Source organism: Leuciscus leuciscus (genome assembly GCF_965113295.1).
Source record: "Leuciscus leuciscus genome assembly, chromosome: 2".
Classification (NCBI taxonomy): domain Eukaryota; kingdom Metazoa; phylum Chordata; class Actinopteri; order Cypriniformes; family Leuciscidae; genus Leuciscus; species Leuciscus leuciscus.
In genome coordinates this window covers 44,052,192-44,074,931 of record NC_138726.1, presented here as the reverse complement: position 1 = coordinate 44,074,931, position 22,740 = coordinate 44,052,192, and the positions used below count along the sequence as shown (strand labels likewise).

The 22,740-nt window shown below is 39.1% G+C and overlaps 1 protein-coding gene across 2 annotated transcripts; it reads right to left on the bottom strand.

Moving 5' to 3' along the window:
- Window positions 1–7,526: 7,526 nt before the first annotated feature.
- LOC309482191 (sterile alpha motif domain-containing protein 3-like) lies at window positions 7,527–17,259 on the bottom strand. 2 transcript variants are annotated; one of them, XM_082147419.1, is made up of 11 exons: window positions 17,142–17,259; window positions 15,740–15,949; window positions 14,334–14,400; window positions 13,986–14,144; window positions 13,722–13,809; window positions 12,971–13,135; window positions 11,632–11,838; window positions 11,248–11,410; window positions 11,011–11,090; window positions 10,769–10,873; window positions 8,036–8,051 (listed from the first exon to the last, which is right to left on the bottom strand). In XM_082147419.1, exons 1-11 carry the CDS (start codon window positions 17,233–17,235, stop codon window positions 8,046–8,048), a joined length of 1,344 nt encoding a protein of 447 aa, XP_082003545.1. In that variant the 5' UTR covers window positions 17,236–17,259; the 3' UTR covers window positions 8,036–8,045. The 2 variants fall into 2 exon arrangements, with proteins under 2 accessions (XP_082003544.1, XP_082003545.1); XM_082147418.1 differs by having other exon boundaries at window positions 7,527–10,873.
- Between the last annotated feature and the right edge of the window lie 5,481 nt (window positions 17,260–22,740).

The following is a 22,740-nucleotide window of genomic DNA, read 5'->3' as shown; positions in this document are numbered from 1 at the left end:
AGACAAAACATTTATCTATAGCATCAAGTTACAGCTGTAAGTTACTCACACACACTTCTAAGTATGAGGTAAAAATTGTTCCTTTATTCCAAATTAATAGATTATGATCCACAAAAAATAAACATATTCATAAATAAATATATTGAGATTCACAAATATATGTTAGGAGTTTCACAAAAATGAATTAAATTCACAAATAAATTAAATGAGATTTGCAAATAAAAAACATTCACAAATTTTTGTCAGAAACACAACTCATACTCATTTACACATTTGTAAAACGCTTCCTGTACATTCATGGATCAACGCACACAGAGCGATGCATAAGGATGTAGTGTAAAGACGCCCAGTTCCAAGAATGCACTAATATTTTGTTGGTAGTACCAGTTTATAACTATTATTAGTCAACCCTTCGGAAAATATAATAATTCGTCGTTACACTACATCCTTATGCATCGCTTTCTGTCAGGACTTTTACGTGCTTTTCTCAACTCAGTGAAGTGACGTCGGTTTCTGGGTTAGCGGTAGCATGAGCCGTCAGGCAAGTGTTATTTAAATAAACTCCTGATGTACTTACAAACTTTCCAATGCATCGTTTTATGTGTACAGAACCTGTTTGTACTACTGTAGAAGTTTGGTACCATTCTGGGCATTATTAGTGGGGTAATTTACGAGATACAAATTTGGAGCCAATAGCGCCTGCACTAAGCCATTCGGCTGATATCTCGAAATAAGCTCTACCTTTAAAAATGTTCAACCAAGGGAAAAAAGGCTTCTGGGGGGGTGTTTGGCTCGATGTCATGGTGCAAAAGGACACTAGGTTGATTTTACTCCGAACCATCCCTTTGAGAGTTTAAATCTATATTGAAATCTTATTTTTTTACTTTGGCTTTTTAAACTTTGTATGTTAAAGCTGCAGTCCTTAGTTTTTCCTCTTTGTCGCCATCTCTGTTCGAAATCTTCAATTGCAGTTATTCGCGGAATTATCAACTTTACGTGGGCTGTGCCTCGGCACGGCACAGCATATGGAAAAGGTTTGCTAAAAACTCCTGCTTATATGTTCCAACAGAATATTGTAAGGGACATATATGCTGCAAAAATCACATATATAAATTGCATAATATGAATGTATTTTTAATCATATTATGTCATATATGTCCTACATACAACTAAAGCCATATAGATTTTCATGATGTAAAAATATAGGAAAATAATGCTAATTTAATATGAATGTCCAGCATGGACGTGTATAAAACACAGTGCAGTTTACCAATCAGTATAAGGCTGTACTTCACTCATGCTTGTTCTTATCTTGTCCTAAGTCGAGCCCTATGCCTAGCCCTATGCCTGTAGTCAATCATGGTTACTGTATATACTGTTTAATGTGTATTAGGGCTACCTGTAGTTCAGTTTCGATTAATGTGCAGTCTAATTTCTAATTGTCATTGCCAACCAACAAATTAATGTTCCTTAGAACTGGTTCTCTTTGAAATTCAAACACACGTATCTGTAATCAGATGCATATTTAAAACTGGAATATAATCAAATTTTTACCTTTCAAAAGCCCTTCCAATATTTATCCTTGTATTCGCATGGGCCTGGTTGCAGTCTCTTTTTTTCTGTAGCCACTCCGAAGTCCGAAGTCTTTTGCATTTTAAAACAGGTGAATCTTTGTCGTTTGTCAGATTGTCGTTTGAACCTTTCTGGATCCGCCATCAAATTGATAAGTTTAATTATATCAAGTGCTGTGAGAAAAGGCTATAAATATCCACCTCTAACATCCTCACACGCAACATAGCCTAGCCGGGACACATTCTTTATGTGTACAGATGTGACGTAATGACGCAAAGCTCGAATTTCCCACGGAAATCCACCAGTACCACTAGAATTAAAAACATTATTACAAGCCTACTGTTTTGAATAGAGCTAAGGCAAGCAGATAGTTTTGAACACTGGCTGGTCATGTACTTGCTCAAAAAATTATTTTGGATCATTTTTAACCCAAAAAAGTTACGGACTGCAGCTTTAAATTTGCTGATTTTATTTTGTATTGTTTCCTTTTATTTTTTGTTTGTTTACTTTCATTCTTTTATCTTATTTGTACAGCACTATGGTTCAACTGCTGTTGTGTTTATCGGTGCTTAATAAATAAAAATTCAAAATACAAATACAAATAATTTATCAAATGTGCTTATTTATTTATCAGTTTTATATTTGAATTAATAAATTAATCATTTGAAAACATTTGGACCTATATATGTTAATGCACACATTCTATAAATATGTTCATATGTCAGTTACATCATAAATCATATTCATTATATTTATATAAAACGTATATTAAAGTTTCAGCTGTCAATGTTCTACCATGCAAAAATGCCACAGGGCTTGACCACAGTGCCACACAAATGTCAGCAACAAAAACAACACAAAAATGTATTTTGTTTCTTGAAAATGACCTTTTCTATTGAACAATTTGGCATATCTGCCTGACATTTGTTTCAATTTTTTTTTTATCCATACAATTAATTTGATGTTAGGATGCTATCTTTATCATGTCAGATCTACATCATTTAACCACCAATATTTTAGGGAATGTGCAGTGATGATTACAGGCTGTAAGTACCAATATTATATAATCTGTATATATATGTGTGTGTGTTTCCAAACCTGCTCACAGCTTTAAAACTCTACAAAATAAACTATGAGTCATCACAGTATGCAGTAAGGGACATGTGCAGTTCTCTTATCCTTATCTGCCTTCATTAACCAACTACATTTCTGTACAATTACTCTTAAATGAGATTTAAACAGAACAATTAAACCTTCCAAAATAGCAATATTTTACAGACAAATTACAGAAATATTATGTCATTTGGAGAGACATAATAGTTGAGAGGCTGGAGGAATCTTGTGTTTGCCTTAACAAAAAAACAAACAATGTGTTTGTCTCAAATTTGATACACACTACTTTCCCTGACTGGAAAGTGTTACCCCGACTATAAACAGGCCCACACGGAGCTGACACATAAAGCTCATTCACACTCTCTCTAGTGCTACACAGTCCATAAAAGAGTGGATCAAGTACCCGGATGACCTATTACGTCCACCCGAGATTCTGGAGTGTGCATTCTAATTTGGTGGACACTTTACTACAGGAAAGTAGTTAATTTTGTTTAAAATATTCTATTATATTTATCTAAAAAAAGAAGTTAATTTTATTTAAAATATTCTTTTATATTTATGTAAAAAAAATATATATATTTAAAATATCACATTTATTTCGATCTTTGTTTAATTAAAGTATTTGTTTGTTTGTCAATTTAGCACTTATGATCTTGCAGTCAAATTTGATTTTCCCTTATATTCACACATATGCCTTTTCACTAATTGATCCTTTTCTGTTTCACTTTTCTACTCTAGTCTCCACATCTGTTCATGGTCTAGTGAGCAAACAAGACTGCAGGCATTAAACCTCATTACTGGGAAGAGAGAAAGAGCAAGACAGAGACAGACGCATACAGAGAACAAAAAGAGGGACAGCTTGAGAAATGAGAGGAGAACAAAATGAAGTGGGGCGACAGAGACTATTTAAGAAAAGAAGCAGGTGAAAAAGTAAAAGAGAAAGGACTGATGAAGAAAGATCAACAGGAAGAAAAGCGAATCTTTGTCAGTTAAAGATGTTAAAGTCCCCCTGTATTAATAATGGTCTCCCTTAAAACTCATCTTTTGATCACCAAAAAGACATAAAAAAAAAAAAAAAAAATAATCCTGTGAAAAAAAATTCTTCATGCCTTAAAATAGCTTGAATGTAACTCTACACCCTTGCTTCATTTAGTACACACGTTTCTATGAATATGCAAATGAGGGCTCCACCTCCTCTTACTCACACCAGCTCAGAGATCAACTTGGGCCCTGTCCCAAATGGCACCCAAAGCACTCGTGGTCAGCAAAAGTGCGAGGTCGCATATCGACCGCAAAGGGGGCGCTCGCGAACACCCTTCTGAGGCCTAAAATGACAAATGGGACACCCTACGGTCTCACGGACTTAACGGACACGCGCACGCGGCCTCCATTGTAAGTCCACAAGACCAAAAGTGAAGTGTGCCATTTGGGACAGGGCCCTTAACTTTACTGAGGTAAACGCTGCACAATGGTATTGCTCTTTACAATGTCTGACACATAACGGTAGGTATGGTACCTACATATGATTAGCTTTTTGCTAGACTTTGTTATCAAACAGCTAATAATGTATTGCTAATGTTACACAAACCATGTTCCCATTCGCCATCTCAGAGTCAAGCAGCTGCCTTGTTAAATCAACAGAAATGCTTTGAACAACTCAGAACGTTATTGGAGAAAGGAATATAGTTCATTATAACATCGTAATATACATCATAGACCCGATATACTAAATCTACCCGATTTTTCATGTCAACAGAAAAATATACTGGGATAACCTGGCTTCTCTCGCAACTCCCCTGCTAGTTCATTGTTAATGATATGCTAAAGCACGTGGGCACCTTGACGTGATTGGTTACAAGGTAGTTTGTGACGTCAGAAACACCAGCGATTTCAAACTGCGTTTTTGAGACTGTCTTTGGTGCACTGCAGTTTTAAGGAGAAAATACTCAGCAATGGTGTTGACTTATGAATTTGCACATGGTTTGTCTTAAAGCACATTAAAACACCACATGGACATATAAACAACATTAAAAACTTGATTTTCACCTCAGGGGGACTCAAGAGTGAAGGATATGAGTAAAGGCTTTTTGACCCTCAGTAAAAGTGATAAAGTCAAGTCACCTTTATTTATATTTAATAAACAGGAAAATAACAGAATCAATAATGCAAACTTCATCAAATATATACACTCTCAGAAATAAAGGTACAGAAAAGACAAAAAAAAGGTACAAATGCTCGTCGCTGGGGCAGTACCACCAAGGGGAACAAACTTGTACCATATTAATGGGTACAAAGAAGTACCCCTACAGTTTGTGCCTTTTAGGTACAAATATGTACCTTCTAGGGTACAAATGGCTCGTCGCTGGGGTGGTACCCCCGAGGTACAGCAATGGTACCCTTACCATAGGTACAGAGTTGTACCCTTTTATACTGTACCTTTTGAGAGACAATTTGGTACCTTAGCAATACATTTGTACCTTAATCCACTGGTACAAAAAGGTACCCAATTAGATGGTACCAATTTGTTCTCGTTAGGGGTACCACCCCAGCGACGATGCCATTGTACCTATAAAGTGGCAAAAATGTCCTTGATAAATAGAAAAGAATGAGAGCAAAAGAAAGCAATGTTTTGTTTTCCCACAATCAATGATTTAAAAGAAGTTAAACTGTAAAAATTAAAATACTGGAAAGAGAATAACGACCGCACACCACAATCTTCGTTTGCAATAAACTTTAATAAACAAAGTTTTTCACATTTAAGCAACTTTAATAGAGAATCACTTTATGAATGCATTAATTACTGCAGAATCACTTTATGAACGCATTACTTACTGCAGTGCAAGAACATAACATAACATAACATAATATAACATAACATAACGCTTTAAACTACTATGAGCTACTGTGAGTGTTCATTGTATGCTTAACGGATTATTTCTCCCCAAAATGAAAATTTCTTAATAATTTTCTCACCCCAATGCCATCCAAGAAATCCAGCTGTGATCTCGTACACCCCGTTTAAACACTTCAAAGACTCTTGAAACTGCATTGATTTGGACTTAAAAACGATGGTAACCAATGAAGTCAATTGTTAGAAAAAAAATCCAGAAATGTTTTCCTCAAAAAACTAAATTTCTCTCCCACTGAGGAAAGAAAGACATGGATATCTTGGATGGCATTGGGGTGAGTAAATTACACTGCTCAAAAAATATAGGGAACACTTAAACAAAATGTAACTCCAAGTCAATCACACTTCTGTGGAATCAAACTGTCCACTTAGGATGCAACACTGATTGACAATCAATTTCACATGCTGTTGGGCAAATGGAATAGACAACAGGTGGAAATTATAGGCAATTAGCAAGACACCCCCAATAAAGGAGTGGTTCTGCAGGTGGTGACCACAGACCACTTCTCAGCTCCTGTGCTTCCTGGCTGATGTTTTGGTCACTCTTGAATGCTGGCGGTGCTTTCACTCTAGTGGTAGCATGAGACGGAGTCTACAATCCACGCGAGTGGCTCAGGTAGTGCAGCTCATCCACGACGGCACATCAATGCAAGTTGTGGCAAGAAGGTTTGCTGTGTCTGTCAGCGTAGTGTCCAGAGCATGGAGGCGCTACCAGGAGACAGGCCAGGACATCAGGAGACGTGGAGGAGGCCGTAGGAGGGCAACAACCCAGCAGCAGGACACGCTACCTCCGCCTTTGTGCAAGGAGGAGCACTGCCAGAGCCCTGCCAAATGACCTCCAGCAGGCCACATGTGCATGTGTCTGCTCAAACAGTCAGAAACCGACTCCATGAGGGTGGTACGAGGGCCCGACGTCCACATGTGGGGGTTGTGCTTACAGCCCAGCACCGCGCAGGACGTTTGGCATTTGCCAGAGAACACCCAAGATTGGCAAATTCGTCACTGGCGCCCTGTGCTCTTCACAGATGAAAGCAGGTTCACACTGAGCACATGTGACAGAGTCTGGAGACGCCGTGGAGAACGTTCTGCTGCCTGCAACATCTGTGAAGAGCACAGGGCGCCAGTGGAGAATTGTGAAAAGCACTGTGAAAGCACCTGTGCTCTTCACAGATGTTGCAGGCAGCAGAACGTTCTCCACGGCGTCTCCAGACTCTGTCACGTCGGTCACATATGCGCCCTGTGATCTTCACAGATGAAGAAGGTTCACACTGAGCATGTGAAAGAGTCTGGAGACGCCGTGGAGAACGTTCTGCTGCCTGCAACATCTGTGAAGAGCACAGGGCGCCAGTGGCGAATTGTGAAAAGCACTGTGAAAGCACCTGTGCTCTTCACAGATGTTGCAGGCAGCAGAACGTTCTCCACGGCGTCTCCAGACTCTGTCACGTCGGTCACATATGCGCCCTGTGATCTTCACAGATGAAGAAGGTTCACACTGAGCATGTGAAAGAGTCTGGAGACGCCGTGGAGAACGTTCTGCTGCCTGCAACATCTGTGAAGAGCACAGGGCGCCAGTGGCGAATTGTGAAAAGCACTGTGAAAGCACCTGTGCTCTTCACAGATGTTGCAGGCAGCAGAACGTTCTCCACGGCGTCTCCAGACTCTGTAACATGTGCTCAGTGTGAACCTGCTTTCATCTGTGAAGAGCACAGGGCGCCAGTGACGAATTTGCCAATCTTGGGTGTTCTCTGGCAAATGCCAAACGTCCTGCGCGGTGCTGGGCTGTAAGCACAACCCCCACATGTGGACGTCGGGCCCTCGTACCACCCTCATGGAGTCGGTTTTGACTGTTTGAGCAGACACATGCGGCCTGCTGGAGGTCATTTGGCAGGGCTCTGGCAGTGCTCCTCCTTGCACAAAGGCGGAAGTAGCGGTCCTGCTGCTGGGTTGTTGCCCTCCTACGGCCTCCTCCACGTCTCCTGATGTCCTGGCCTGTCTCCTGGTAGCGCCTCCATGCTCTGGACACTACGCTGACAGACACAGCAAACCTTCTTGCCACAGCTTGCATTGATGTGCCGTCGTGGATGAGCTGCACTACCTGAGCCACTCGCGTGGGTTGTAGACTCCGTCTCATGCTACCACTAGAGTGAAAGCACCGCCAGCATTCAAGAGTGACCAAAACATCAGCCAGGAAGCACAGGAGCTGAGAAGTGGTCTGTGGTCACCACCTGCAGAACCACTCCTTTATTGGGGGTGTCTTGCTAATTGCCTATAATTTCCACCTGTTGTCTATTCCATTTGCCCAACAGCATGTGAAATTGATTGTCAATCAGTGTTGCTTCCTAAGTGGACAGTTTGATTCCACAGAAGTGTGATTGACTTGGAGTTACATTGTGTTTAAGTGTTCCCTATATTTTTTGAGCAGTGTATTAGGAAATTTTCATTTTGGGGTGAACTAATCCTTTAAAGAGAAAGACAACATCAAAAGATTAGTCAATTCATGAAAGTGCTCAAATATTTGTACAATAATTCTTACACACAGTATTTCATTGCCACAAAGATATCACCATCAACTGTATATATATCAAGGGCATTAAAATCTAGCTCTGCCCCAGGCTGTATCACAGTCCATTCCAGGTCAAATTTGACTGAATAAGCATAAAAGTGCTGGCTAAAATACTTTGGATATATCAGTTTTCCACAAAAAACCCATGTAGTGTCCACATTAAAAATGTATTTCATTTGGAAAAAAAGAGGAATTCTCTCCCCATGCAACACATCCAAAACAAAAACATCTTGTGTGGCATATTTGACATTGTTAACGGTTACTTCTGAAACACGTTGAATAACTTTATCTTCACTAAAAGAAACATCAGTAAAATATTGCTCTAGAGCACACTGGAGAGTAAGTGGTAAAGAACAAAATGGAGTGCTAGTACTGCTTCTTGGTACCTTCTCGAAATCATCTAAGAAATTATTTGAAGAAAACTCCCAGCATTGTTTTAACTGGTGACGGTTGCTCAGAGTGGAAGCTATATTAATGAAATTACGACAATTACTTGCAATATTCTTAAAATATTGGTGTTTGCCTTCAAACCTCATGCACCAGAGAGAACGAAGAGGCCCAAACATTGAAATTAATCTAGAATAATGAATTAAATAATGGCACTTCGGTGTAATAACATTTCCAAATACAGCTTTCAACTCTGTCAAAAATTCTTGCACAAGTACATCTAAAAGAGGAAGGTTCTCTCTTCTCACCGTTGGAGCTAGAACAATATCTACAATTTCTCGGCACAACAGGTACACACGCCAATATTGACACTCAGGAGGTATACGATGTGCGATCAAAAAAGGAATAAGTCTAAAAAGGCACCATTTCTGAGATGCCGAGCCCACAATGCCTCCTTTTTGTAGTAATCTTTCAGACAAATGTACTGGCTTATTTGCTCTATCATTTTGACCTATTGTCATTCTCTGCAGCTCTTCGTTCACCTCTTGTATGCTAATATGTTTCTCTTTATGAGCTTGGCACAGGACAAGTTTCAAAACTAAAGGTATGACACCCTCTAACATGTCATGCATTATGTCTGGAGGTAAGGACTTAGTAACATCAAAATAAGGAAGCACATTAAACGGACAACTACACTGTACCCCATATGTTACTCTACTGTCAGGATTTTGCTGGATACATTCCAGGTGATACCGGTGAACGTCAGATGTTCTTAAAACATAACTATCTTCCTGAAATTTCTCTTTTATATCTGTATATGTTCCCATACAATGTCTACAAACTCTTCCTGAGTTAAATGACATACTGTATCCTCCAATCATGTGAGCTGAAAGGTTATCACCTGAAATGGTAGCTAGGGCTGCATGGACATTCTGCTCAACCCCACCAACAGTGAGGGTGAACCCATCTGTTGAGAGCACTTTAAGATCATCTAGCAGTGGCTTTAGGATAACTTCTAAGCCACACTCCTTTAAATAGGAATAGCGCACCAGTAATGCTAAATGAATATGCTTCACTTGAGACCTGTACCTTCCATGTACATTACCTACAGTGTAGTAGAAGGCGCACAGTTTGTGTTTTGTTTTCTTTGATCCCAAAGGATTTACTACCTCAAATTCATCCTCATAAAAATGCAGTCGTAATGCATTTGGATATTCTCTAAAGAAAGGATGCTCTTTATAGTACAATCCATCACTAAAGTCAGTTAAGACCTGTTCATCTTCAATATTTACAGACACTATGTCATCCCATACATCCTCATGAGAACAATATTTTTTTAAAACATCAGAAATGGGAACATAGGAGAAGCTACCTATTTTATGTCCTGTAGACCCTCTTAAAGTGTATTGAACTGGTTCAGTCAAGTCTAACATTGACTTACAGTATTCTTTCAATTTGAACTGAGAAGAGAACTCTTTTGATGCTTCCTCAAAAAAATCATTGGACTGTAAAACCTGCTGAAGTTCAGGACATCCTTTGACATCAAAACCATTTTCTTTAAGATGATAAGATAAAAATTCATCGTAGTTCTCCTTAAAAAAACAAAATAAAAAGTTTACATCACTAAGAATTTCCTGCTGAACTGATTCTGGTAAATTGTTTTTTTCCCTGCATTTTAGGATGAAGCTACAAAGATTATTTTTAAAGTTATATAAAAGTGTATCCATACAAGGGGGGGTTTGGACATCTGCATCATCACACATAACATGCTCATGTTCATCTTCAGAAGCAGGGTTTTCACTAGCAGGCTCCTCACTAGCAGGTAAAATACAAGCTCTATGTTTTCTATAAACATGACATCTGAAAGATGGGTAACTAGAAAAAGTGGATTGGCAGTCATTGAGTCCACATGTGATCGAGAAGCCTGCCTCATGGGCATGAGTTAGTCCCACATGTTGGACCAACTTCATGAGAGTGAAAGTTTTTCTTTGGCACTTAGGGCACTGGTGTAAACGAGGGTGTAAACGAGGCATTTAGAAGAGGTGGTTTATAACTCTGGTTACAGTCGTCGGCAGAGGCCGGTCTCCCTTCACATTAATTTTCGCAATACATCGCTGGAGAAAGGTCAGAGTGTTCTTGTTTTTGGGTTGGTATTCAAGATTGAAAACAAAATATGAATAAAACGAGGAGATCATGGCTTCCTCTACCTTCATGCCTTCACACACCTCGACCCTGTCTACCTTCAGGGAACAGGAGCTTCGTCCCTCAAATGTGGACTTCCAGTCTTCTTGGGTCACCTGGACAATTGGGTATGGTGTGTTGTGTTCACCCTGAAGAATACAGCAAAGAAGACAGGGATGCAAACATATGTTTGGTAAAAGAAAAAGAGATAGTCGATCCGATCCTATCACCCCCCCCCCCCCAAAAAAAACTAGAGATCCAACTAGAGAGTGCTAGAGATCCATACCTCTCCCATCATAATGTGATGATCCACACTCTCTTTAAAAATGATTGGCAGGAGGATTAGTGCCGCTCTGAAGTCCATTCCTAGAAGAGAATCAAGAAAAATCTATACTTTATTCATCCTGAAGGAAATTTTAGGCATCCAGTAGCTTATACAAACACAAAATCTGATTATCATCTCAAAATGCACTTTGTCTACTGATTTGTGTGAGTACACTCATAATAAGCGTTTTGTAAGTACCTGGTAGATCCTCGGTAAGCGCTTCTTCTCTGGCCTCCAAGTACTGTTTGGCTAGTGGAGATTTTCCTTGAGCCAGGGCAAGTACTTTGGGAACAATCTGGTTAAAGCCATCAGTGAAGCTAATGCTCGCTGTGGAGTGGATACGACCCACCTCCTCCAACAGCTGCAGAAAGACAAAGACAAGTAAGCACCTGACCATGAGGGAAAGGGGATTACAGAGTATTTTAACATGCTATGGGGGGGGTTAAGAGAATGCGAAGTGGAGTATAATTCTAGACTATACTAGCTCTGTTTAAACAAACCATGTTTACAAAGTCAAGACTTATTTAGATGTTTTTATAAAGGTCTTGTTGTTCTAGGGTACATCTAACTTTTAACACTTACTCCTGAGGGTGTCTTTAAGAAGGGATATTTCTTCACAGTGTCCTCAACACTCATTCCTTCTGCAATCTCCTTTTGCCTCCATGCTAAAGTTCTCTGCATTAGGTCGCGTACAATCACAGTGTCTGGCTGCGCCTTGCTGTATTGTGTTTGCAGAATCTTAACATGACCAGCGATTGAAGATGCATCTTCCCCAAGAACATCAAGTTCCTATTGACCAAAATAGTAACAGAACAGAAAAATTAAAAAAGGATCAGGCCAGGGGAGTGTAGGACAGAGACTGAGAGATTTGACTTCTGTATTCTAAGAGAGGGGGAAAAAAGAGAGGGGGAGAGGTGAGTGAAAGAAAGAGACAGGGAGGAGGGGGGGGTATGTTTAGCTGAGACTAGGGCTGTTGCGATAACCGCAATATTGCAGTACCGCGCTACTGACAAGCCAACCGCAGAGGAATGCAAGTAATCGCAGCACACCGCAATATTCGCATTCTTTTTTCATAAGGCAATAATACCCTTCTTGTTTTGAACTTCGCTCACATATATTGAATGTTAAATAAGTTAATAATGATAACGAGACTTTTTTTATCATGGTGATTTGTACAGAGGCTTTGTGGATTTGCACTTAAGCCTAAATAGACCGACGAATGATCAACGGATTGCGTGCGATTACCTGCGTCTGTCTATGAGGTAAAGTCATATAGATTTGTGAAAAGGTTGCTGTGTCCAAGGAAAGCAAAATATGTTGAATATGTCCCTGGCATCAGTGACAGCGCTGGTCAGCATTCCACAGCGTGAGGAAGCCGCGGGAAACAAAAATCAGAAAGCCACACATTAAATCGCATCAGCTTCAGCGTTACCCATGCGACGCGGTGAGCTGAGCTAACATCTTGTTTCATCACTATCTTTAAATGAATCAGCGTTTTTGAACGTGTTCGTTGAACGAACGGTTATATGAATCAAAGACAGGCTGTTCCCACTGTAACTCCGTGCTGAGTGACAGCCTTTCAATGCGCAGATAGACACTGTTTAGTTTCGGTTACATTACTGAAAATGTACTAGTTTTTGTGCATGCTGACCACATCATAACACTTATTTATATAGCAACAAATAAATATAAATAAATCAAATAAATAAATGGCACATCGCGCTATTGAGCCACTCAAAATTACCGCAAGGGAAATTCCTTCACCACGACAGCCCTAGCTGAGACAAGAAATTAGGTAAGGATACGACCTTACAGTTCGACCCTTACCACGGCTTGTGCACATGTGACTAATCAACTCCCCACCCCCTTTCCCTCCCTTGTTTGACAATCAAACAACAAAAATTATTTAAATCCAACTCACTGATCGTGGCTTGGTTCTCAGAGAGGTGTTTGCACTCTCAGCATCAGGTAGCTTGGACTTCGTTCCATGGGCAAACTTCTCTTTGATCAGTTTCACTTCATCATTTTGGACAAGCGGAGCACGTTCGGTCTTGAATTTGCGTTTCAGCGACATGTGCCAGGTATGCTTATTTCAACAACAAAAATAAATCCAAATTACTCAACAAAACCTCTCACTTTGGATGAACAAAGCTAGTCCCATGCTTCGTCCTTATACATGTGTATTAGGTCTCAGGAGTTACAATGGAAGCGTCCATATGCCAAAAGACCGTTTCACAGTTTATATGTGCAATATGACCACTCACCTGCAGCAGCACTACTTCCTGAAAGTAAAACTGCATCTACCATTTCCTGTCCTATACTATTGGAATAAGTGACCAGGGCATACCTGATTAATCAATTGTATAACTGACTGGATATTAACTAATTAATTATCCCACCTCATTGGTGGAGGTCTGGAGGAAGCTTTGAGGTAAACATTTGTGCTTTTATTCAGAGACCTGCTGCAGGTGAGTGGTCACATTGCTCCTATAAACGGGGAAACGGTCGATTGGCATATGGACGCTTCCATTGTCACTCTCATAGAGACTTGATACACACATATTAGGATGAAGGATAGGACTACAACAAAGCTAGCTAGACAACAATGACTATCAGAGTTCATTCACATGGTTTAATATTTATCATGGAGTAAATTAAGCAAAGCTACTTACATAGCCATTTCCCGTAACATCCTTCAGGAATGGGTATTTCCGGATTAATGCCTGGGCTACCTTGACATACTCTGCGTGAGTGGGATACCTAGAACAGAAACCAGTAAAAGTAAATGATTAGTGATAGATATAGCATCTGGATTGGATTGGTGAATGGACAAGTCCAGCAGAAACAGTGCCAACAAAAGACAGAATGAGCAGCAAGAGACAAAAAACAAGACACAACACACACATGGGACAAAGAATACAGCCAGTAGTACTTACATAGTATACATGGCAACAGTCTCATGCAATACTCGTATTATTTTGTGCCTGTATTGTGGAACTCTCTGGACCTCCTCTTTGGCATCCAACTTTGCTTGAAGCTCTTTAGGGAATGATGGGAGGACATAAACATCAGGCAGTCTCCCAAAGGACTGAGAACTAGTTTTACAAGAAAAAATAAAGACAATTTACGTCTGTTAGTTCGTTATAGTAAGTACTACGGTAGCCGAGAGGCCCTCACGGCCACTTTAAAGTACAATGATTTGTTTCGATTTCTTTAAAACAGGTAAGTATAAGAGCTTAATAAAAGAGAGTTGGTGTTGCAGTTGAATGAAACTCAACACTTACCTCGTAGCAGCATCAACATCTAGCACTTGAAATGTAATAGTGTGGATCTCCTCTGTGTCCATGTCCTCTGTAAGAATAAATAATTATATTGCCTTCATATAGCAGAGATACAATTAAATTAAATATCTATATTGTAATTATAAAATTACATTTAAAAAATATTAAATAACTCGTTTCATGAAATTAGATTTTGGTCATCCTAACCAGAATTGTTAACATGATTGATAATGTCAATGGCATGCAATTATTATTATTTTATTTTAAGGGGAAGGAATGGTTTAAAAGAAGAATTTTTTCAAATGAATTTAAAAAACAATGAATTGTAAGTTCTGTCATATTTTTCAATTACTACTACTACTACTGTTTTAGTTTTTTTCCCCATGGTATCGATATTGAGGTATTTAGTCTGGTATCATATCGAAGTCACAATTTTGGTATTGTGACAACACTACTTCATAAATCACCTTTCCATTAGGGCTGGGCGATATATGGCCAAAAAAATTTTAAAATCAGTCGATATCGATAATTATCACGATAAGTCAAATCTTTATTTCTTTCAAGTTTAAGGCAGATTTTTGCTCCTAAGTGACAGTTGTAGAAACCAGAGCGTTAATTGTGGTTTTAAACTACTCTTTATTGTCAGAACATATCATGACAAACATTTGCCAAACAGGTAGAACATTCAAACAAAATAAATCTATTTATTGGACAATTTCTTAGTTTCTGCATGTGCTAATTTTTGATTATTTTTAATTTTTTTATGCAATACTGACTTTTCTGATTCTGAGTTTTATTAAACTTAACCATTGGTCATCCAGTATCATGCATTTAGATCATGACTACCACAGATGAAACCAGGCATAGCCTGTAGCACCTCACTATCATGGCAAAATGTAACATTATGGTTTCTATGGTATTTGTATGAAAAACAGTAGCCAGTAAATACATTAGCTTATATACTTATATACATTAAATAGCTTTAAACATTAAATACTGTAATTATATTCCATTAGTCCTTTAATACATTGTCTACATTAATAATATAATACAATTCAATATGTATATCCCACTTTTCATGGTGCAGTTAATATTACTAGGCTAATGTTACAGTAAATCCATGGTAAATGATGGGAATTTGTAGACGGAAAATGACTATCGTTGCGCAGTGTTTCTCCTGTTTGTCAGCGCTGTTTCATCTGCCTTTACATTGTGTTCCTTTTCACTGGATTTCGTGACCGAGACCGATCAGAGTAAACGCATCGGCTCTACTGAGCTCACGCTGCCGTTTGGACATTGAGCCGAGCGGATAAATGGTCCGTGTGGCGCGCGGTTCAAATGAGTTTCGTTCCGCTTTTGGAACGCAAAAACGTTATCGAACATTTATCGACCTCTTGATATCGTTTTACCTGTGCTGTGAGTAGCCGTTACGGGACAGTCTCTACCCATGTTGGGTTGTGTGTTCCTTTGAGTGGGACAGGCCTCTCTGTGTCCAGGCTCTTGCATCTTTCGTACTATTTGAAGGAACTTGGCCTGCTTTTTGAACGAGCCTTTAAATAGATGGTCCAGCATTGAGTCAGTTAAGCCCAGGTGTACCGTCTCTCCATCCACTTCATTTTCTATAAAGTAAAAAGTAAATTTTCTATTAATAAATAGCACATTGGAATTTGATCATTACTCATGCATTATGGGTATATACACAGTAACTGGTTGTCCACATTTCAGAAATTCCCACAGATTTCATTTGTTCCGTAGAGCAGTGTTTCTCAAATATTGGTACGTGTACCCCTAGGGATACTTTGGAGTACGTGAATTTTTTTGCAAAAATACTAATTTAAAAATACATCATGCATAATTCCTACAATAATTATACTATATTAATGAATGAATTAAGAGATGGATTCTACATTTGAAAAAAAAAAACCATTGAAATGTTTTTTTTGTTTGTTTAAAAAGGCTGTTTGTATTCTTCCTCTTTAAAAAAAAGTTCTACCAAAAATGTTTTGCACTGGTTAGGGGATACTTGGCTTAAAAAAGCAATTCAAAGGGGTAAGTTACAATGTTGAAAAACGTTTGAGAAACACTGCTATAGAGAATACCCGGGAATAGGCTAGTTGCGCGTGGCCGCCATTTTGCATTTCGGATCAGCGAGTGTGTCGTATTACGCCGGTGCATTGAATTGCCACTCGCTCGTGTGATAGTAATATGGATCTTAGAAGTATTTTAAGTGATAATTGATTCTATAAACAACTATAAAAGATACATTTCGGCTTTATCCGGCTACCTGCACCGGGCGTAACGCGAAACTGGAAGTGTCTAACCGCACACTCGCTGATCCGATGTCCAAAATGGCGGCCACATGCAACTAGTCTATTCTAACGTGCACAACATAGCCGCCATCTTCTAACGTTAAACTGAGTTCCACGTGCACAAATGGAATCGAACATCATCCAACATCTTCAACTTATAAATATACAATACCCGTACACTAAACACTTACATAATTGATTATCTACATAGCTGCAGAACTATTTGGACATCAACTTAACTTTAACTCAACTTTTCTGTATGAGGAACTCGAGCTAACGAGCCAACTCTAAGCTAGCTGGCAAACGTTAGCTAGGTCAGCTAATATTATGCTTTTTTCTTTACAATCTTTACAACTAGCTAACGAACGTTAGTGGTAACTTACAAATAAGTCCCGATATAAATGTTAGTTCGATCTAACTGTAGCTAACGTGCAGCCAACTTTAATCAGCAAGTGTCACTTAAATGTAACTTTACGTTAGCTAACGACAGTAAGTTACTCACCTCTGAATTTCTGCACTTCAATCTCTGTCATAGTTAAACCATCTTCTTTTAATGTTTGGATCAGCTCATCTGATGATAAAGTTGGCAGGGCCATTGTTGAGCTGCAAAAGGTCCTGCAGGCTCCAGCGACTGACAGTGAGTGAAAGAAAGAGGCGTCAAGTGACCGCTGACTAGAACGCGAATAACGGCGCGGAAAAAGCAGCCAGTCATAATATTAGACAGACCAACAACAGGACAATTTTAACAATTTTCGCCATCTTATTCATCACTAAATTCACTTATGAGAACGTTTTAGGCGAGAAAAGAACTGTTTAGATTTCGAATATAGGCAGTCTTGTGAAAATTGATGCCAAATTGACAATTTGCTTAAAAGTTTTCGGAGTTGAGAAGCTCAATGTGAGGCGACAGCCAGCAGGCGCCTGCCCCAGCCGCTAGCTCGTCGCTCGGCCAGTACTGCTTAGAGACCCCGCTGTGAGCTGGAGGTCTCGCAGACCGGTCTCGTCAAAAAAGGCTTTTATTTCGCCGCTGAAGATGAGTTTGTTTACATGCTGCTCTTGTAACCATTCATGCCATTGACATCCAAGTTCACCCTACATACTCATGACGTCACATACATACTCACTATAAGGCGAAACAGCATGAAATAAACTTATCACAGAATTAATGAATAAAGGAAAACATAAAACATGCAGAATAACACTATACTCGGTACTTTATCTCCACATTTTTATCTCTGCATAACTCGCAGCGCGCGCGCTAATCACACCAGGTTTGCTAACAATGTTCGCAGCACAGATCGTTAACACTATAGTTTACAGACTCAACAGTCTCATATACATAGGAAATAATACAATTAACAGTCCTTCTTATTAAGATCTAAAACAATGATGGTGTACATTTTATACATTCGTTACCTGTAAAGGATGATATTAATTAATGATGCGACCATCAGCGTTGCTTTATCTTGAATGAAACGTATCGCGAGAAGAACTCCTTCTCTAAATGCACGCAAGCCGCGCCCACGCACACACAACCAAGCACACACATCCATCTTAACTATAATAATATATTATTGAATTAATTCGAACCCATAGTGCTTATTATAGAACCCACAATATATGCAACAATTATTTAAATGAAAACAATAATGATAATAATTATAAAAATCGAGTATAAATCTGTAAATAATCCCTTAGCAGAAACGAATGAAAATACTTACGAAACTTGATAGTGATAATAATTATGCACTTATCACAGAGGATTATTCAGCATACCACATTTACAAATTATGACAAAGGCTCTATCAGTCTTAGAAAAGGCACGCATAAGTAGCTGCTACCCCAGAGGATTGTGTACCCTGTAACTTGAAAAGTACTTCTTAGTACCCCACATGAAGTGTACCCTTTGACTTGAATAAGGTACTTTTTTGTACCCTGCAGGATGTGTACCCAAAAGGTACTTCTAAGTACCCAATGGGAACACGATAGGACCTTTAATGGTACATTTGTGAATGTTGTACCTTAACTATTACTTTATATGACAATGTACCTTTTCAAAGGGTACATATATGTACCTTTCACCATGCATATTTCATTGTGTACCCCTTTTCTTTGGAAAGGTACTTTTTGGTACTCAGCTGAATACATGTTTGTTCCATTGCTGGCACATTTGTGAAATTTGTACCTTAAAGTACTTAATTGTACCCTCACTGTACCTTTATTTCTGAGAGTGTAGATGAATTCTAATTCTGCTGTAAAGCAGCTCTAAAAATACATTGGTGCATTAATCAGCTCAGTTTAGTGTTGATTCATTTCAGTTCAATAATGGTACAGTTAATCAAATATAGAACAAGCCATAAGCAGATCTATAAAGACAATAGTGTCATTATTCAGCTCGATTCATTTCGAGTTTTGTGTAGTCAATAGAGGAACATATATTGCTAACCAGTCTCTGTGTAGCAGAAACACTGACACACACACAAAATCTGTTTCATCACAAATCAAATTCACCAATGCAGATTGTATTAAAGATGGCTGATCGCAGGCTTCAGCAAAAGGTTAATCAGATGACCAAATCACTAACCATCTGCTAAAGCTCCAGCTCAGTTTGCAATTCTTTCCAGACATCTACAGTTCGTCCACCTTATTTGTCACGGCTTTTCCCCAAATGCATCACCATGAGAAAAAGTCTACTGCTGAGAAAGGACTGATCTAAAAGGGTTGGGTATCAGATGAAGCACACCACCTATAGGTACAAGTAAGACTAGCTCAGTCATGTCACCACAGATCTCTGGCAATTTACCACCCTGCGATTTGTTTTGTGTTTTAAACAAAAAGCCATTTTGGTCCATCTGCTAATGCGACAACCTTTAGTTGAGTTTAGGGTTTAGTCATTTACCATCCACCGTGTGGCCCTTGATAAGCACTATTTCTTTTTTAAGCCTGACAACCAAAAGTGCATCATCAATCCTGCCTTCCTCTCCGGTTGCACTGATTAAATCCGCTACATGTTGGCAGCAACAGGTAAGGTGCTATGTGACAGTAATTGAGATTATGATGATGCACTTCATCATCATGCTGTCATTATTAATCATGTAAGTACTTGTTGCGTTAGCATGGTGGCGGTCACGGGATCCACTGCAACAAGCTGTTCCTTCAGCTGGTCCAATAGCAGTTTACTCATATAACAGAGGTAGCAGCCAATGCGATGTGCTTCTCTCGCGCACACACTGTCAGAACGAGCATGAGCCACAGCAGCATACAGAGACAGCAAAATGCCCTCTAAACGAACCATCCAATCTCATATACTTCTAAAAGCATACAAACACTCAAACACAAAAGGAGCAACACAGTTTATTTAGATTAAATACTAAGTTTGGAGTCTGTAAGAATTTTAAATGTTTTTTGAAAGAAGTCTCTTGTGCTAACCAGGGCTGTTAAAAATACAGTAAAAACTGTAAAATGGTAATGTTTTTTTTATTTTAATATATCTAAAAATTGTGTTTATTTCTGAGATGGAACATTTTCAGCAGCCATTACTTCTTCATTGTCACATGATACTTCAGAAATCATTCTAATATGCTGATTTGGTGCTCAAGACACATTTCTTATCAAAAACAACAACAAATGAATAGCAGCTATCTGAAGCAAAGATCATTATAAAAACACCATATACATTTCATATTATATACAGTATATCTAAATATATAGGCCTACCTATTGTATTTTAGTGTGTATTTTGAAATAAATGTATATATAAATGAAAATAAATATATATTTTGAAAATATACTCTTTTGCCGTATGGGACAATTAGCAACATTGTTTCCAAAGGCCTCTTGAGAGCATCTATTAGCATGTATAGCAGATTTAATTCATGTGCCTCTCTTAACAGGTTCTGATACATTGGCACCACCAAGGACGTTCTCACCTCATCAGTAATGATTTGTTTTGAGACTACATCTGTCCACGCAAGTGACCTGATCAGGAGGTGTGCAGATAAAATCATGCCTAACCTAACCCTCCCTTCCCCACCACCTTGCATCTGAGCACCGCCTTATAACAAGCAGTTCAAGTCAACAAATGGCACGGTGTCTTCGGACACGGACCTCTCTGACAATTCGTTCAGCATGCATCTGTGAAATGTGCAATTTTGCTTATGTTTTAATGATTGCAGATTTCATAAATGCAGATCTATCAGCCCGTTTCATTGTTTTACTCATGCATTGCACTTTAAGGCTTTAGCAGTCTGTATTAACACTGATTATGGTTACTAACAGGCGAACAGGAAGAAATAATTAGACCTAGGGCTACACATGCTTGTTTGTTCATTGGCAGTCCTTTTCTCAATATGGCCGATGTCTGTTTGTGTGTGTGCAAAAAAGAGCATGTTTAAATGTTTTCTGTCAATCTCCACATCTGTCCATTGATTATGCATGTGTGTATGTGTGTGTATCACTACAGTGCGTATAAATTGACAGGCCATAATTAAATGCACAGACCTCTCCACTATCTCCACCTCCAGCACCGCGCCAGTGACGCACGAGCCAGCAGCAGGAGAGTGAGTCATACAGCCCCCGGGGAGCCGCACCCCTCCTTCCTCAATCTTTCTCTGCCTCTCTCTCCTTCTCATTCATTCCTTTTGCTCTCATTTTTTCCTTGTCCTTTTTCTCTGTTGTCATTTTACTCACTTTGGCATTTGGTGTATCGCTAAATACTCTCATTTATTCATCATCCTGCTTTTTTTCCGTTGTTTGTGCCTTGTAGTTCTGCTCACTGTGACTTGCTTCCTATTACATACACACACATACAGTTGTTTGTATAGCATTTATCACAATACATATTATTTCAAAGCAGCTATACAGAAAATGCTTTTCAATGTCAAAGTAATGTCTATATGACAGTAATGTCCAGCTATAAGATAATATGTTATGTGGTTAGTTAACGTCCTTTCTTCAGTTAAAGGTGCAGTAAGCAATTTCTGAGAAACGCTGGATCATACAGAGTGCCAAAACACACTTGTAGCTAATCAGTGGTAAGGGGTGTATACACTCATTAGGGGGAGGTGCCTGTGTTGCATAATGTGTTTGTGAATTTGGGGGCGGAGCTATCTAGATAGGGGTGTGATCCTTTTGGGTAGGGGGTTTGTTTTGGTGATTTCAAATATCAACAGCATTTTTCTGAAATCGCTTACTGCACCTTTACACAGATGCACTGTATGTGTTAATCACAGCTTGTGCTCGTAATAATTGCAATATAAGGACAACATACACTCTTAGAAATAAATAAATAAATTGATAAACAGAAAATATACTTGTTTTCTGCCATAACGTTTTCTTGGATTCCCAGCATCCAAATATGCCTACATCCATAGGTGAAAAACAGTACATAATAGTAGAAGAATACTACAAGAATAGTATGTCCAAATTCATAAAAAAAGTACCCGGATGACCTACTGCTTCCCGCCAGTTTCAATCCAATGGACACTTTACTATCCCCTTGAGGCCACAGGAGAGGATTTGTAAATGGCAGTGAAGCGATGCAACTTATGCTGGTCACATGACAGTGACAACATGGCTAATATAGTAGGCCTATGTCCGAATTTCCTTTATACATAATACACTCACCTAAAGGATTATTAGGAACACCATACTAATACTGTGTTTGACCCCCTTTCGCCTTCAGAACTGCCTTAATTCTACGTGGCATTGATTCAACAAGGTTCTTTAGAAATGTTGGCCCATATTGATAGGATAGCATCTTGCAGTTGATGGAGATTTGTGGGATGCACATCCAGGGCACAAAGATCCCGTTCCACCACATCCCAAAGATGCTCTATTCGGTTGAGATCTGGTGACTGTGGGGACCATTTTAATACAGTGAACTCATTGTCATGTTCAAGAAAGCAATTTGAAATGATTCGAGCTTTGTGACATGGTGCATTATCCTGCTGGAAGTAGCCATCAGAGGATGGGTACATGGTGGTCATAAAGGGATGGACATGGTCAGAAACAATGCTCAGGTAGGCCGTGGCATTTAAACGATGCCCAATTGGCACTAAGGGGCCTAAAGTGTGCCAAGAAAACATCCCCCACACCATTAC